The 14,739-nt window shown below is 34.0% G+C and overlaps 1 protein-coding gene across 1 annotated transcript in view; it reads right to left on the bottom strand.

Annotated features, from left to right (window-relative positions):
• Positions 1-14,739, bottom strand: part of MS3_00004953 (uncharacterized protein) — a 39,997-nt gene that overhangs the window by 24,428 nt on the left and 830 nt on the right. The window contains exons 2-9 of the mRNA XM_051212948.1: positions 13,307-13,438; positions 13,176-13,265; positions 13,014-13,135; positions 10,922-11,027; positions 8,239-8,490; positions 6,802-7,107; positions 3,891-4,596; positions 1,984-2,710 (exon numbers count right to left, since the gene is read on the bottom strand). Of these exons, the coding sequence (XP_051068876.1) occupies positions 1,984-2,710; positions 3,891-4,596; positions 6,802-7,107; positions 8,239-8,490; positions 10,922-11,027; positions 13,014-13,135; positions 13,176-13,265; positions 13,307-13,438 (2,441 nt within the window). The remainder of the gene's footprint in view (positions 1-1,983; positions 2,711-3,890; positions 4,597-6,801; positions 7,108-8,238; positions 8,491-10,921; positions 11,028-13,013; positions 13,136-13,175; positions 13,266-13,306; positions 13,439-14,739) is intronic.

Below are 14,739 nucleotides of genomic sequence, written 5' to 3'. Positions count from 1 at the left end.
TAATATGACACAATATGAAAGGTATGCATAAGTTGTTGTAAGAGAAAATTCTCATATTCAATAATAATAATAATAATAATAATAATAATAATAATAATAATAATAATAATAATAATAGTAATAATAAAAATAATAATGCACATTCTAATCTGAAAGACGTATTTATTCCAAAATTTAAGCGTATCAAATCTCAAAATAAAGAGTAAAGCATAATAATACAGTGTTTATTTTATATATATATTAAGAATGCCTTCGACAACATGAGTGTAGCGGTTTCTTCGGAAAGAAACAGTCAAAGACGTCATGAAATCGAAAATTAACTATACTAGACATGAAGACAATCCATGAGATGTGTTATGAATGACTGTCACAAAAAATAATCAAGAAATTTATTGCTTATTTAACATGTCAATTATTATTAAGGTTGTATACACCAAAGATTGATCGCAGTTGGGATGCCATTAAGAATTAGAATGCACTGGAGAGCTAAATATGGGACTTCCGACCAGCTAACATTTTAACACAGTGCACACAATCTGAGTTCACTTAGACTAGTGTTTACATTCCAAATCGATCGATAGAATCTGATTAACACTAAAAGACTAGACAAGAATGACGGTGATCATCACTCTATCATCAATCGATTGTAAATATTGCGGTCCTACAGGAGATTATTAAATAAAGCAGTAGATTCTCATAATGTAAAGCATAGTGAAGCGGGTTGTAATCTCACATTGAAAGTCATTCTCAATATTGCAAGTACGCCTTTCTGATGAGTCCCGGCTATCATGAAATCTGTAGCTAGCAAGGCTCCCTACCAACTACTTGTAAACAACAAATAGCGTTAATTTGTTAAACTTACGATACGTCGTAAATAACAATCATAAAAAATGATAGTCTCCCTTGTAATTAATTCTCAACTCATTTTTGTCACTAAAATCACCAATCCCTTAAAAGCTGTCTTATACAACAGTTACTAAAGTAGGGCCTAGCACTGATGAGCAACGATGCAAGTCCTTAAACCGCATACCATGCAGAAAGTAAATCCAACAGAACAAAAACTGAAGGATGAAAAAACATTACTAAACAATTGTGAAAAATAATTACTAGAAAAATGTAGCCCGAAAGATAAATGAAATCGAAGAACAAAAGGTATGGAGTAATTCACAATTGTCTACACATTTCTACACCAATCATATCTATGCACAGAATAACTTTATCGATGCATAGCAGCATGTGTCAATATAGTAATGCCATGAATTTTTAAAACCCTGTCGCTATTTTGGCTGTCATTACATACATCAGAGTGGACGACTACTTGCCATAGGTAAAGATATATGAACTAGTAATCTCAATTGATTTATGTTCACAATCTTTTTGAGACTAAACTTGACATTAATCTCTCGATGGGTCATTCCATTAATTGGGCGAAATAATTTGTTCCTTTTTTGAGTACTTGTAATTTTTAGATATTCTTCAATCTCAGCTGCCATGACTCACAGGGTGAGGGCAGTAACCAAATGGTCTTCTGAGCAGTATACTCGACCTTCGAACATACATCCATCGTCGGATCGATGGACAGGCATAAGCTATCGCATGACAAACAAACAGATACTCGTAGTAAAACTTTTTTCTGGCAAATAATGAGCGAAAAACAACACAACAACCCTTAAATGAAACAGATGTACAGAACACCAACGTTAAAAAGAAATATCTTAGATCCTTCATATATCAAATACTAAGTGACTATGACTAGTTTTCTTATAATAAAGTGAGACATTTGATAATAACACTTCAACTTTTATTATGAGAATTTCTATTCGGTAATTAATCATATATGTACATGAACCCATCGTATACACTACAGCCGTATTTTCTATTGTTAACAAATACAATTTTAAATAACATGTGTACATAGAGGAAGATCAGTGGGAATCACTCTAACCCATTAGTACACACAATAACAATAAATGAAATACTCACTTGAAAGCAATATGCGTATATTCGTTCTTCAACTGAACAAGTGCACTATACTCTGAATTAAGTCCAGTCAAACCAACATTTTCAATGTGTTGTACTAGTTCATTTGGATTCATCCAATGTTCTTGCATAATAATTGTTTGAGTCACTTCCAAGTTATCGTCATCATCTTCATCCTCTTCCTCCTCCTCTTCCTCATCATCATCCTCTTCCATTTCTTCTTCGGGTTCGAAATCATCATCGTTAACAACTACATCGATTACGCCTTCATCATTTCTAGCTGAAACACCATCACTGCTAGATGTTATACTATTGATTTCAATCATATTTGCGTCAATTTCATCGTATATCCTTTGTCTTTCTATTGATGACGATAATGATGCATCTCGATTATTATCACAGGATGTATTATGATTATTATTGATTGGTGAAGCAATAGACACTGTTGAACTGTTAGCGGTATGATGAAGAGGAGAAAAGGAAGAAGGAGGAGCTTCTTCGCCCCATTCATTGCATTTATCATAGCTTGAAGAAACCAAATAACTTAATGATGAGGAATTCAACGGAGTAATTTCTGTAGTTTGACTATTATTCATTGATGATGATAATTCAACAGGATATATTAAATCATGGTCTTGGTGAATTGACTCCCCTTGAGGGCGACCAATTGCCCAATTAGGGATAACATCTAATGACGGATGACTAGTGTTAACTAGTCTGGAATCAAACGCTATTTTGTTGATGAAATAGGAAAAGCAAGAAAGAATAAATAGAATGAAACAGAAACAAAATAGTTTATATTACGGACTGACTGTAGTTAAACAACCGCTGGAAATCAGGATGAACAGGACAGCTAATCCATTCTAATATATGGAGCCGCTCTTCCTCAGTAGTGTGAGTCAACCACCCCACCAGAGATCGAACTCAGTACTTCCAAGTCTATATGCGAGCAATTAACATTTAAATCGCTGAGCTTAAGTAATATACGTTTATCATATACATGTTGGCCAACGAACATCAGATAGACCATAACAGGGAAGCAGAGAAAATATTCCAACGTTAAATTATTCAGATGGAAAAGTTACTGATCTATATAATATAACATAAAACTTATTCACTTGTGCAATAGTTAAACTTTCGGGCCAACTGTTTTCCAATTACACAATTACTGACATATATTTGCCTGTCTTACATCTATCTTAATAATGGTACATAACGCATTTACGGGTTTTCATGAAAAGTCTATGAACCATATCAGTATGGAGAAGCGGTTGTATATTTTTATCCTTGTCTATCTCTCATCGATGTGAGATATCCGTCTACATAAACGTATGTATTCTGTAGGTATTTTATTTTCTGAGCTAGGTGGTTTATTTATGAAGCTTTAACTGACTTTATACATAAAATAAGATAGTTTTTTTTACCTGAAACAAGTTGCTAGTTAATTGTGAAGAAATTCTGACAGCCCACGATCTTGGTTACAAAATCAATGAAAACATCACGACTAAACTATTAAGCCAAAGGAATAAAACATACCAAATTCCTCAACCTGGGTAACAAATATTCTCCATCAGATCTATTTTTAATACAATGTCACGCCTTTAGAGAACCAGGGTCCGTTTATACACGTATATCTCTTCTGATACTCGTAAAATTAACAGTTGAAGCTTTACTACTATAGTCATTGAACTGTGTTACACAATAATTATACCTGAAAAATGTGGTCTACTAACTTGGAGTTCACAACAAATACGAAATCTTTTCTTATAGCTAGTCCATGATGGGCTTCTCAGTTAAATGATTTGTATAATGAATTAAAAACCTTGGAGAAGGTATATGAAATGAATTTAACCAAAAGCAAAATATAAGTGATAAAAGGTAAGATAAATGACAATACAAAATTGATTTACCTGGAACTCTTGGCAACATATGAACTGGATTTTTATTATTACAAATAGTTCGATCTCCTATTTCATCTTGAGCAAGAGGTGCAACTTTATTTTGGACGGGAGCTAAACAAATAGAATCTGAAATTTCAGCATCTGCAAGAGGTAAGTCATGATCCTTAGAAGTTGTTAAACCTGAAACTTCATGGATAACTTTTGACATTCCACGTCTTTCGAATTCAGTTGTTTTCGGTAAACCTGATGTTATTAACTGGTTTAAGAGTTTATCACTGATTGGACTGCATTTTGTAGAATGTACACCAGTAGAACCAGTCGAGAAGAAAGATGTATTGGATGAACAAGATGAGTTAAGTGCATGAGAATTCCCATAATTAAAACCAGTTTGTTTGGTATCAAAAGCTTCGGATATTAAAGGTGAGTTGATAGAATTATCAGCAGTAGGAGTTACAGGGTCAATACGTACCAATGATACGTCTTCATTAAAACCCATAACATGGTTCCCTGAGGTGATTGCATTTGAAGAACGACTATTTGTATGATCAGATATGAGAGTGGAATAGTTCAAATTCGCAGTATTTGACAGTTGTGGGCGTTTAGCAACTGTCGGAGGAGTAGGCGTCCCACCATGTTCTGAATTCGATAATGTTTGACGTTTATGATCATATGAACATGCTTCCGAGTAATTTGAAACGGAATTTGGATTGAAATTCTGGAATACAAATCAATTGAGAGGAAAAGATATCATTTTTCATTAAGGAATTCCACAAAATTTTATGATTTCATAATTGTTAACAAAAAATGTGTCGTGAAAGCATAAAGGTTAAAAATTATTTGATTGTTAATTATACGCATCAATTAAATTCCGTTTACACTCGCTTTCTCTTTTTGATAACATAGCATATGCTATAACATATGCTATAATGTACATATACCATAATTAATTTCAAGTTAGTTTTGATAGTAGGAGATTTGTCGAGATGTTTAAATTTTGTAATTTAAATCACGGAAAGCTTTCAGTTGGATAACTATTTAAAACCAGTAATTATGGTTATTTAACTAAGGTCGGTTCGTGATGTAAACTATGAAAGGTCAACAACCTTAAGAACCCCTTTACATTCAAAATAATCATGTGTTCACTAATAAATAATCTTGATAGGTGATTCGCAGTTTTAGTGAGAAAACGATAATGTTGAGTGTAATGCAATTTACCGATCAATGCCAATGGAAGATGGTTGCGCAATATCGTGAAATGAATGAAGTCAGAAATATAAACCCTTGAATGAGGACTCAATAGTCTAAAAGTTAAAAACTCATTGAGAAGCCTGAATTGGTCCTGGGTTCGATCCCCCATGAGATTGTGGATGTGAACTGCTGAACCTAATGCTAGGATAAAACAACTGTCTGGTGCTTAGTTATTTCCAATCATTATCTGACCAAGGTTAGTCTGTAACTTAAACAATATGATTGGATGACCGAAGTTAGAAAGTTAATCTCCCTGTAACGTAGTGTTTTTAAGTTATCGTACTGGATTTGAAACATGAAGTTCCTGGGTTTGATCTAGTGGGTGAGGTCGTATATTCGCATTGCTGGTGAGTTCTAGACTGTAACGTAGTGCCTGTCCTTTGTACTGTGTATAATCTAGTGGTTCAACAGTTGATATCACAGTCCTCAACAAACTTAAAATTCTGACTGAATTAGTGAAATAATTTTATTAATCGATTTTTTAAAGCTTTGTCCAAAAAGAATATTGTCTAATCAATCAAACTCTTTTTCATGCACGCACATACAAACAGACAAACACATATTAGTGTGTATATACACAGCAGCGAGCAACTGTGTATAAACAAATATTTACAGATAAGAGGAGTATGCAGTGGAAACTTGTTCTAGAACGAAATTGAACAGCATATATATATATATATACTGTCACATTCACAGTTTTACCTATCTTGCAGGGGTGATTGATTGGTTGGTTAGATAAAATCGGTTATGGTTGTTTAAATTGCTTCAGTTACCAGACACTTGCCATTATTATTATTATTACAGTTATCAGTGCTGGTGTTATTGTGTTTTCTGCAGACAAAATTCACTAGTACATTTCCTAGTCTTCTCCTTTTCTCTACTATTCCATATGTATCACTAGGCCTCAAAGCTGAGTATATATTATGTAAAACTGATTGGTCATTGAGTAGTGAATAAATTTGTCATGTTTGTCTAGTCTTTTAGTCCCGGTCAAATTCTATCTCTCCCACAGGGAGCATCAGTTTCCTTAAAAGTCTAGGTACACCTTAACGACAGGTGCCAACTAGTATAAGACACAGGTCAAATAGGATTAATATCCCACTACTTCCAACTAATTAACACCTCAAAATAGTGTACACAATGTCCGGTCAATTAACCAATGGTTACATAGTAACTTGATCAATACTAAATGATTAGACAAATATGACAATGATCACTACTCAATGATAAATTAATTGTAAATATTGGAGTCCTACAGATTACTTATCGTCCGAATAGGTTAACGTTAACATCTCGGACAGTGAAGCTGGGAGATGAGGGTCTGAGTCCCATACCGAACATCGATCTCTACAATATTGCAGGTATCCTATACTGATGAGCATGAAACTTAGACCAATCAGTATTTTCTGTTAACTACAACCACTTGATATAGAAACGTGTTTGTAATAAGGAAATAAGTCGTATTAAAAAGCCCCGTTTCACCTACTTTAGTCTGAACAACCGATGTGAATTAACCAGCCGTCACGTCTACGACTTAAAGCTAAATTCATCAACATATACTTAAGGTAACATATACATTTTTATCAGGTCATATAACATGTTGTGTCATGATTGACTTATTGATAATGAGTTATGAATCAAATAAAATTATGTAGTATCTATAAAAACTAACACTATCATTCATTTTTTCTGAATTAGATGATGAGAATGTTTTCATTATTACATCCGATGTACATTCTTCTAAATCTGAACTTTCAGCTTCACCGGAATATGAACTAGTCAAAGAAAATGGATCTAAATCACCAACACTAATTAAATCATCATCGACAGCAGCATCATCTAGTTGATTAGTGGAAAAAGAATCATCATCTTCACGAAACTCAGAATCACTAGAATCCGATAATGACCCGGTAGATTCTGGGGGTGGACCAAAAAATGCACCAACTGTTTGATTACGATGACCAATAGGAAGTGCGGCCTGTAAAAAAAAGATTACAAATGATGTTAAATTAAGTGAATTCATTTACTGAGTACTTGAGCATGAACCATACAATAAATTTAGGGGTTAATGATACTTCTCTGTTGACAGAACCGAAGTAGGTGGGATGGAGCTCAAACCTGAGACTTAGTAGCTGAAAGCCTAACACCATAACCACTAAACTACCACTCCTTACATACTAACATGAAATAAATAAACATTTCGCTTTGCAACCTCAATAACATTAACAATAATCACATGTAGCTAATAGATTGTATCGATACCAAGCTTATTTATATTTTCATCTGATAGTAATGAGATTATGCACTTTTTTGACTTCAAAAGTTTTGAACATTTGATATGCTTGCTCAGTAAATTCAGTGCTGAGATCAAAAAGACGGCAAAAGTGCTGCAGAATGATAGCATCAAAGAATCGAGAGTAGTCTTAGAGACTGGTTACTGTTCGAATAGAAACCCATATATAATAGATATCAGTGTTTAAAAATAAGAACTATATATCTATCTTAATTTAGTCTTCATTCATTTGGACAGATACTGAATGGTGTGTAACAAGTTAAGTGGATGAGACACTCACAGATACTTTTGCATGCAGACTAATCAATCAATTAGGCTTTGGATGGTCACACAATATCGCGACTAGATTGAAGTTAGACATAAGCACCGTCGAAGGCCAGCTAAGAGTTTGGGAATAAGACCGAGCATCTTAGGTTCCATTCCCGGTCGCAGAGTTGTGGATGGGCACTGAGTCCTAAACTAGGATGAAGTAAATTTCCAGAGCATCTCGACTCTTAATGGAGGTCTAGCTACGATCAGTTCGTGATTTAAAGACTATCAAAATTCTACAACCCTCACAAAACGCCATACTGATAATTAGGCTCTACATAATTTACATGTATTCAGGACAGACAAGTTTTTATCTATTAAATCGAACTAAATTTGACTAGATAGATAATTTAAGCCTGTTCATTGATCATACTATTACTTACAATACATCACTTTACGTGTGAAGACGAAAATTCAGCTTTTTATCGAATAGTTTTAAAAAGTAATATAAAATTCTATTATATAATACACAGTGTTATAACGTAGAGATAAGAACACAAGACACACCTGTTCTGCTTCAGTCAATAACCATCCAGTCCTTAACAGAGCAGTTTGAAGCCAAGCATAATGATCACGTTTTAAAATAATGGGATCAGGATGGCTAAGTGCTTCTAATTTGGTTCCCGGTGAAGGACGAAGTACATATACACAATCTTGAAATAATTCACGAATAAATACTCGCATTAATAAGAAAGGAGCACGAAACCAGAGAGGAGCAGTTAGGATTAGTACACGCCGGAGACGTACAGGATAGGAGGACTTTATATAGAAAAACATAATAAAAGCAAAGAGTTAATAAAGTTAATAAAGTAGTAAATTTCAATTGCAAACATCCAGTCTAAATAGATAAGACATATCTTCAAGCCAACCTCCTTTAGGTTATTCGGATAAAGGCCTGTAAAACAAATAATTTGATAAACAGATAAATATTACACTGGAATCATGAACTGATCTAAGTTGTACCGCCATTTGGAAACCTGGAAACACTGAACGGTCGTTCCAGTGAGAAGCCGTGACCAATGAGGTTGAACCGTGTCGGGTGTGAGGTAGTTACCCATTGACAAGAATGAAAGATGGTCGCGCAATATCGTGGATTGGTTAACTTTGTACATTAACACCGTCGGTTACAGGCTCAGTGGTCTAGAGGTTAGGCATTCGCAAATGAGACTGAGGGTCCTGGCTTCGACTCCCAAGAGGAAGGTTGTGGATGTGCAGTGTTGATGAGTCCCACAATAGGAATAAATGGTCATCTAATCCTTCCATTTTTTCAATGGTGGTCCAAATTAAATCGGTTCATGATTTCAATTAAATTCAACAATCTTCGAAACCCCATACTGACGAAAGTATATATTAAACGGATTTACGCAGTCATCCATTTGTAGTTCCAACAAATTAATTACAAAAAAGTGGTTCTTTAAAATCTTAGTCTTCAAGTGAAACAATCACAGTACCCGATTCAGACTAATGAGTTCAAAATCCATTGAAATTTACTGGTCATCAACTGGTGACTGTCGTAGCAATAAACGAATAAAGAGTAAAATTGGTATTAATACGTTTTTAACCAGAATATTCTGTAAGTCGAACAATGTTTTGTAGGTTGCCTTTTTTAAACTCGAAGATGACTGAAAATATGGCGAATGAAGCGCAGTCTTAAAAAAGTACTCAAAGTCGTAACATTGATCTACCGTACAGAAAAATGTGGCATAAGATGATGTTTCACTGTCAAACAGTGTAAGTATCACTAATTGTGGATTTCTATCAAGTTAATGACCATAGATCTTAAAGATAATTTGAACGAACAATTAAACGCTTAACGATCAAAGCTAAAACAAACTATCTCTCAGCGTTCATCATTCAGTCTTCTACAAATTCAGCAGCTGCATTTTTTCCATGAAATGAGAATATGACAAAGCTACCAACCCGAATTCACCACAAATTAAATAGATCAACTTCAGTCTAACGAAAAGTCTGCACAATAAGACTAAGTAGTAACACGCAATGAAAGCAAGAGAGAGAAGGCAGTGATGATAAGCAGTACTAAACGGTTGTTAAAACTTTCAAAAGAAAGCTTAACGGGCAGTCATTGGAGAGAACAGAGATTCACTGTTAAAAAAGGCACCAAGACGATGGGTGTAGAAACTACAACTGCCTCCAGCTATTCTACAGTTGTCCACTACCCAGTAACAGCGTAAGCATGTGATTAAAAACTTGCCTCCAACTCTTACAGCACTCGAGGAGGTTACAACCAACTTTCAATAGGTGAGAGGACTAGGATATCAGAGTTTATTTCAGAAGCGTGACGGTACTTTCTTATCAGTAAGATTGACCGAGAAACTAGGGAAAGCCTGAGAGGTGGACATAATCCCATAAAACTAATCTTAATCGCAGGTCATAACAATTTATGAAGTAAAATATAAATTTTGTGATAACTACAAAAGAATCAGGTTGATTAATACAGAAACCAAATATTAATTTCCATAATAATCCAAAGCTTACGTAAAGCCCAGAGAAAGCAAACCTATAAAAACTAGGCTGGTTTCAAACCTAGACAGGAATTTATAGATGAAGAATTCATACTTCGACAGTTCTCAAAACATAGTAAAATGTTTGTCATTGAGAGGTATGTCAACAAAGTACATGAAACTATGTACATTGTTTCATCAGAATACTTCGGTTTCGGCAGCCGGTTGGTATTACAAACCCCTAAATAATCGAAGAGCTATCTCAGAATCAAGAAAAATAGTTTGTACTTCGAAAACAATCTATCTTGCATGGTTTACGTGAAAATGTTAGAGAAAAAACATAGTAAGTAGTGAGAATAAAAAATCCAGAAAAACATAAAAGGATGAGTAATTTCGGGTGATACGAAACACATATTTAAACTGTCTTTAGTGCTAGCTTCAACTCACACGTGTACAGGGATAATTTAATAGGTTCATAAATAAGTCTTCGAAGGCACTAAATATCTTTTTGCTTATCAGTTTGTCACCAATTACAGACATCTTAACAGAACATAATCTTGAGACTAACATATACAATAGTTTATATTAAGTATAAACTGAAATCATTTTGCATGTAAAAAAAGAATAAGTATGATGAAAACAGGCTGTGTGTACACACATATGACGCAATGAAAAAGACATACTAATTAACTAATGAAACTATTCTTGACAAACAAAAGAAAACTCACTCGTAACATCTTGAATAACTTGCATGAAAATGTATAATCGAAATTGGAATATTTTGAATCGGTCATATCAAAAATGAATACAAGACCATTTCTAGCAGCTGTTTCTCTACACACACCAAAGACAAAAGCAAATGTTGTTTAGTGACAATGAAATTGTTGTACATAAAGCTTTCAAAAAACTAAAATTAAGGGTCAGTTAATTAGTTATAAACAACGTAGAGCATAGTAAAAATATACATCGGATCGTTACCATACTACATTGGCACGACAAAATGGAATTGACAAGATTGATAGAAAAGATGAAATAATTGTTGTGCCAATCATAGCGAGAAAGACTAAGCGTTAAGAATATGATCTCCCCAAAAGAAAAGAATGAAAAGGTATGTATGAAGGGATACTGAGATTAAAAATCGAGAATAGTATAAATTATTTACTTATTTATCTATTTAAACACATAAATATTGGCACAAGGATGCAGCAAACAGATATGCGCCACATAAATCATTCGATTTATGTGAGGGCTAGGATACTTCCCGGGTGCCCAAACCGAAGCAGAGAATAGGATAAAGAGTGAATGCATATGCGCTAATGTGAACGATTCTGAGCCATGTCACTTAAAGTTTCCAACCAACGATCGAGGTTATTATTCGAATACTAACCAAGTAGTTGGGAATAAGAATATTTATAACTTAAATTTATTGTAACTAAAAATCATAAGTGGAATTTGAAACTACAACCAACGAAAGTATTACAATAACAATTTATCAATTAGATCGCTTTGCATTTGCGTCTGTTAGTATAACAAAAGAAGAACTACAGTAAACATAGGATATCATTTAAATTATTATGAAATTTGTTTGATAAACATAACAACGAAAATATCCATCACAATTCCAAATTGCACACCCATATAACTTGGCTTACAAATACAAAATATCAAAAACTTCACACGAGGAAAATCAACTGTATCATATTTCTTTTTGCTTAATGTAGACTTGACCATAGTTAAGTTAGTAGAAGACAATTATCTTCATTATCTTGACTTCCTTTTATATTCCCCTCAATGACTAAGTTTGATAATTTCAATGTTGTAAGTGTTCGGATTTCTGATAAAGTTATGGAACAGATATAGTAAGACGTCAACTGCATTTTTCGGACGAAACAAATCATACTTTACATGAATACTTCAAAAACAAACGAAAATTTTCATATGCATGTGATCTTTATACGTGAGGCAAACATCTTGAGGATATGATAGATGAGGAAAACTACAAGGCGTATAAACTGGCATGTACAATGAAATTTTCCTGCGTTTAGTTAAGTATAGATTAGCTAGAACGCCTATTTCTTGAAGAAGATTGACTGTATAGACAAACCACTAAAAAACTGTACCATTGCAGAGAATTGAAATATGATAGGAATTTGGTCTTACTAAAGATTGGGAGTGATGATATTATCCTCGTGAATGGTGATCATTTCAGATAATAGTCTTTTTTTAAAGAGTAAATTAAAAGGGGTTGTTCCAAAAATCTCCACATTACGTTTCACGCTACAATATCACATTATCGTAGTTGAAATAAGTTAACAAACAGATCTCTTTTGACTCCGGTAGTCAATTAATAGAAAACTACTGTATACTTGAAGAAAACTAACCTCTACTGTATGGGCCACAAGAAATCATTGATCATTTACATATTCATGACATAATGATGACCAGTAAAGCTTATTATTAACGCTACTCTACTTAATAAATTCATAATTTTACACATAAAGAAATACATCGTCTATGAGAAAAAACGTTACTTTTACTGTGATGAAACACTAAAAATTATATGATCACTTCCTAAGATCGATTATTTGAGAATTCTTACGTTAACATGATGTATCATTAGCCACTATAAAGATTCTTAAAATTATAAAATTCACTTTCAAATTAGTAAGATATACCGTTTAAATTAACAAGCTGATAAACCGACAACCTTAAATTAAGAAATCAGTACTATTCCCCGAGGTGGATGTTTAATACACCTATGGATATGGTTTATATATGTGTGCATTTAACTCGTATGTTGTAAAAATTAAGTTAATTCACCTTCTCAATGCAGCATCTAGCTGAAAGATGATACTATGCAACAAAGCCCGATGATTTCCTGATTTTCGATGTAATCTGACAAAAAACTGTGCCACACGAACACCAGGTATGTCATTATCATTCTATTTAGGAAAAAAATTAGTAAATTTAAATTATAATTACGAGAATGACGAATTTCCCTGACAATAGTTCACGTCTGACATCCTCTTCGAAGGGATCAACACGAGTAATCTGTTCACTGGCCAAAAATGTCTACAATAATCAGGTGAGTACTATAAGAGCACGAAATATACTTGATAATTATGATACAGCTCCATAGCCTGTGGGACAGAAAACTTGCGTGCAGCTAAAATATTAAAAGCTAGCTGATGATATTCAGGAGAATTTTGAGAGTTTTGAATAAGTGAAAGAAATTCCTCAATTTTCTAAAAAAAAAGAAAAAGGAAAGTTTCTTCGATACCAGAATTTTTGGAGGAAAAACTAAACATACATTTAAAATTCGGAAAGAAATAATCATAACGTAGAAATAATAATGGTATAGATATGAAAAAAGTAAGCGTTTATACTGATTTATTTACTACTCTGAAGTTCCGTACGATAGCCAAATGACAACTTCACACATATCTGAAATGATTACAAGTGATAGTAGATCGTACAGCCGAAATGTCTAAAACATCACAGTATGTATATGACTACGTTGCTACATACAGGGCGTAATATGAAATGTATCTCATTGATTTAAAACTTAAGTGTTAGCCCACAGACCTGAAGGTGAGGTTGAGGATCTCAATCCTGAGGAGACCCATGTTAGAATAAAACAGGTTTCGTGGATAGGTGGTCCAGTGTTAGGAACGCTCGACCTTTAGCAATTATCCACGTTCGAACTCTGTCTCATCTACTTTGGTGTAGACAACCAGATTCCAAAACCAAAGTAGATGGAGCAAGGTTCGAACTTGTGGCATGGTGCTTGGGAATCAAGCACCTTAATTAATGAGTCGCTGCTCCACATGACTGCCACTAGGTACTATTGAGTCATATCTAAAGTGACATTCATTAAACAAGATGTAAACAAACTTTGCAGGTACATCACTCCACAGAAGAAAATTCTAGAGTACAGTTCTTGCGCACCGGATCGAAGACAAGACTAATATCAAGAAACAAGACGATTGTTGGATTGCAATAAGTGTAATGATGTTCTTGTATTTGAAGGGAGTGAAATGCAATCAACACACATATGATCCGAAAGTAAACTTGCTCCCTGATGGTCGCTTTTTCACGAGTTTCTATATGATCTGCAAAGCATGTTAGAAGACAGTAGTTTGGAAGCGATCGACAGTAAAATCGTTTGTACGGATAGCGGGGTGGACCGAATTCAAATCCCTCCATAAATACCATACTCGTGTACACATACGCAAATATTCCCACTTAAAAATATAAGAAAAATCCCTTGGCTTTTATTGACTGCTTAAGAGACTATTTTCCGTCAGTTCACTTGAAAAATAGCAGTGGCTCCCTAGAAAGCATTATGTATAGGCAGTGCAATCAAAAGCTTTATCTGAAATTCACGAAAATCCAGTAAACCGCTAGTACGGTGGTACATAAAATGCAACCTAATGTACGAAGGCAAAAATATGAAATATAATAAAATGTACGAAGCTTATCAGAAATGGAATATTAAAAACCCGGCAGTTCATGCAACTACACAAACATCCTAAATACGATAAAA

This window comes from Schistosoma haematobium, chromosome 3 (assembly GCF_000699445.3).
Source record: "Schistosoma haematobium chromosome 3, whole genome shotgun sequence".
Lineage (NCBI taxonomy): Eukaryota > Metazoa > Platyhelminthes > Trematoda > Strigeidida > Schistosomatidae > Schistosoma > Schistosoma haematobium.
The sequence above is the reverse complement of the archived record's forward strand: the minus strand, read 5'-3'. Positions and strand labels throughout refer to the sequence as shown.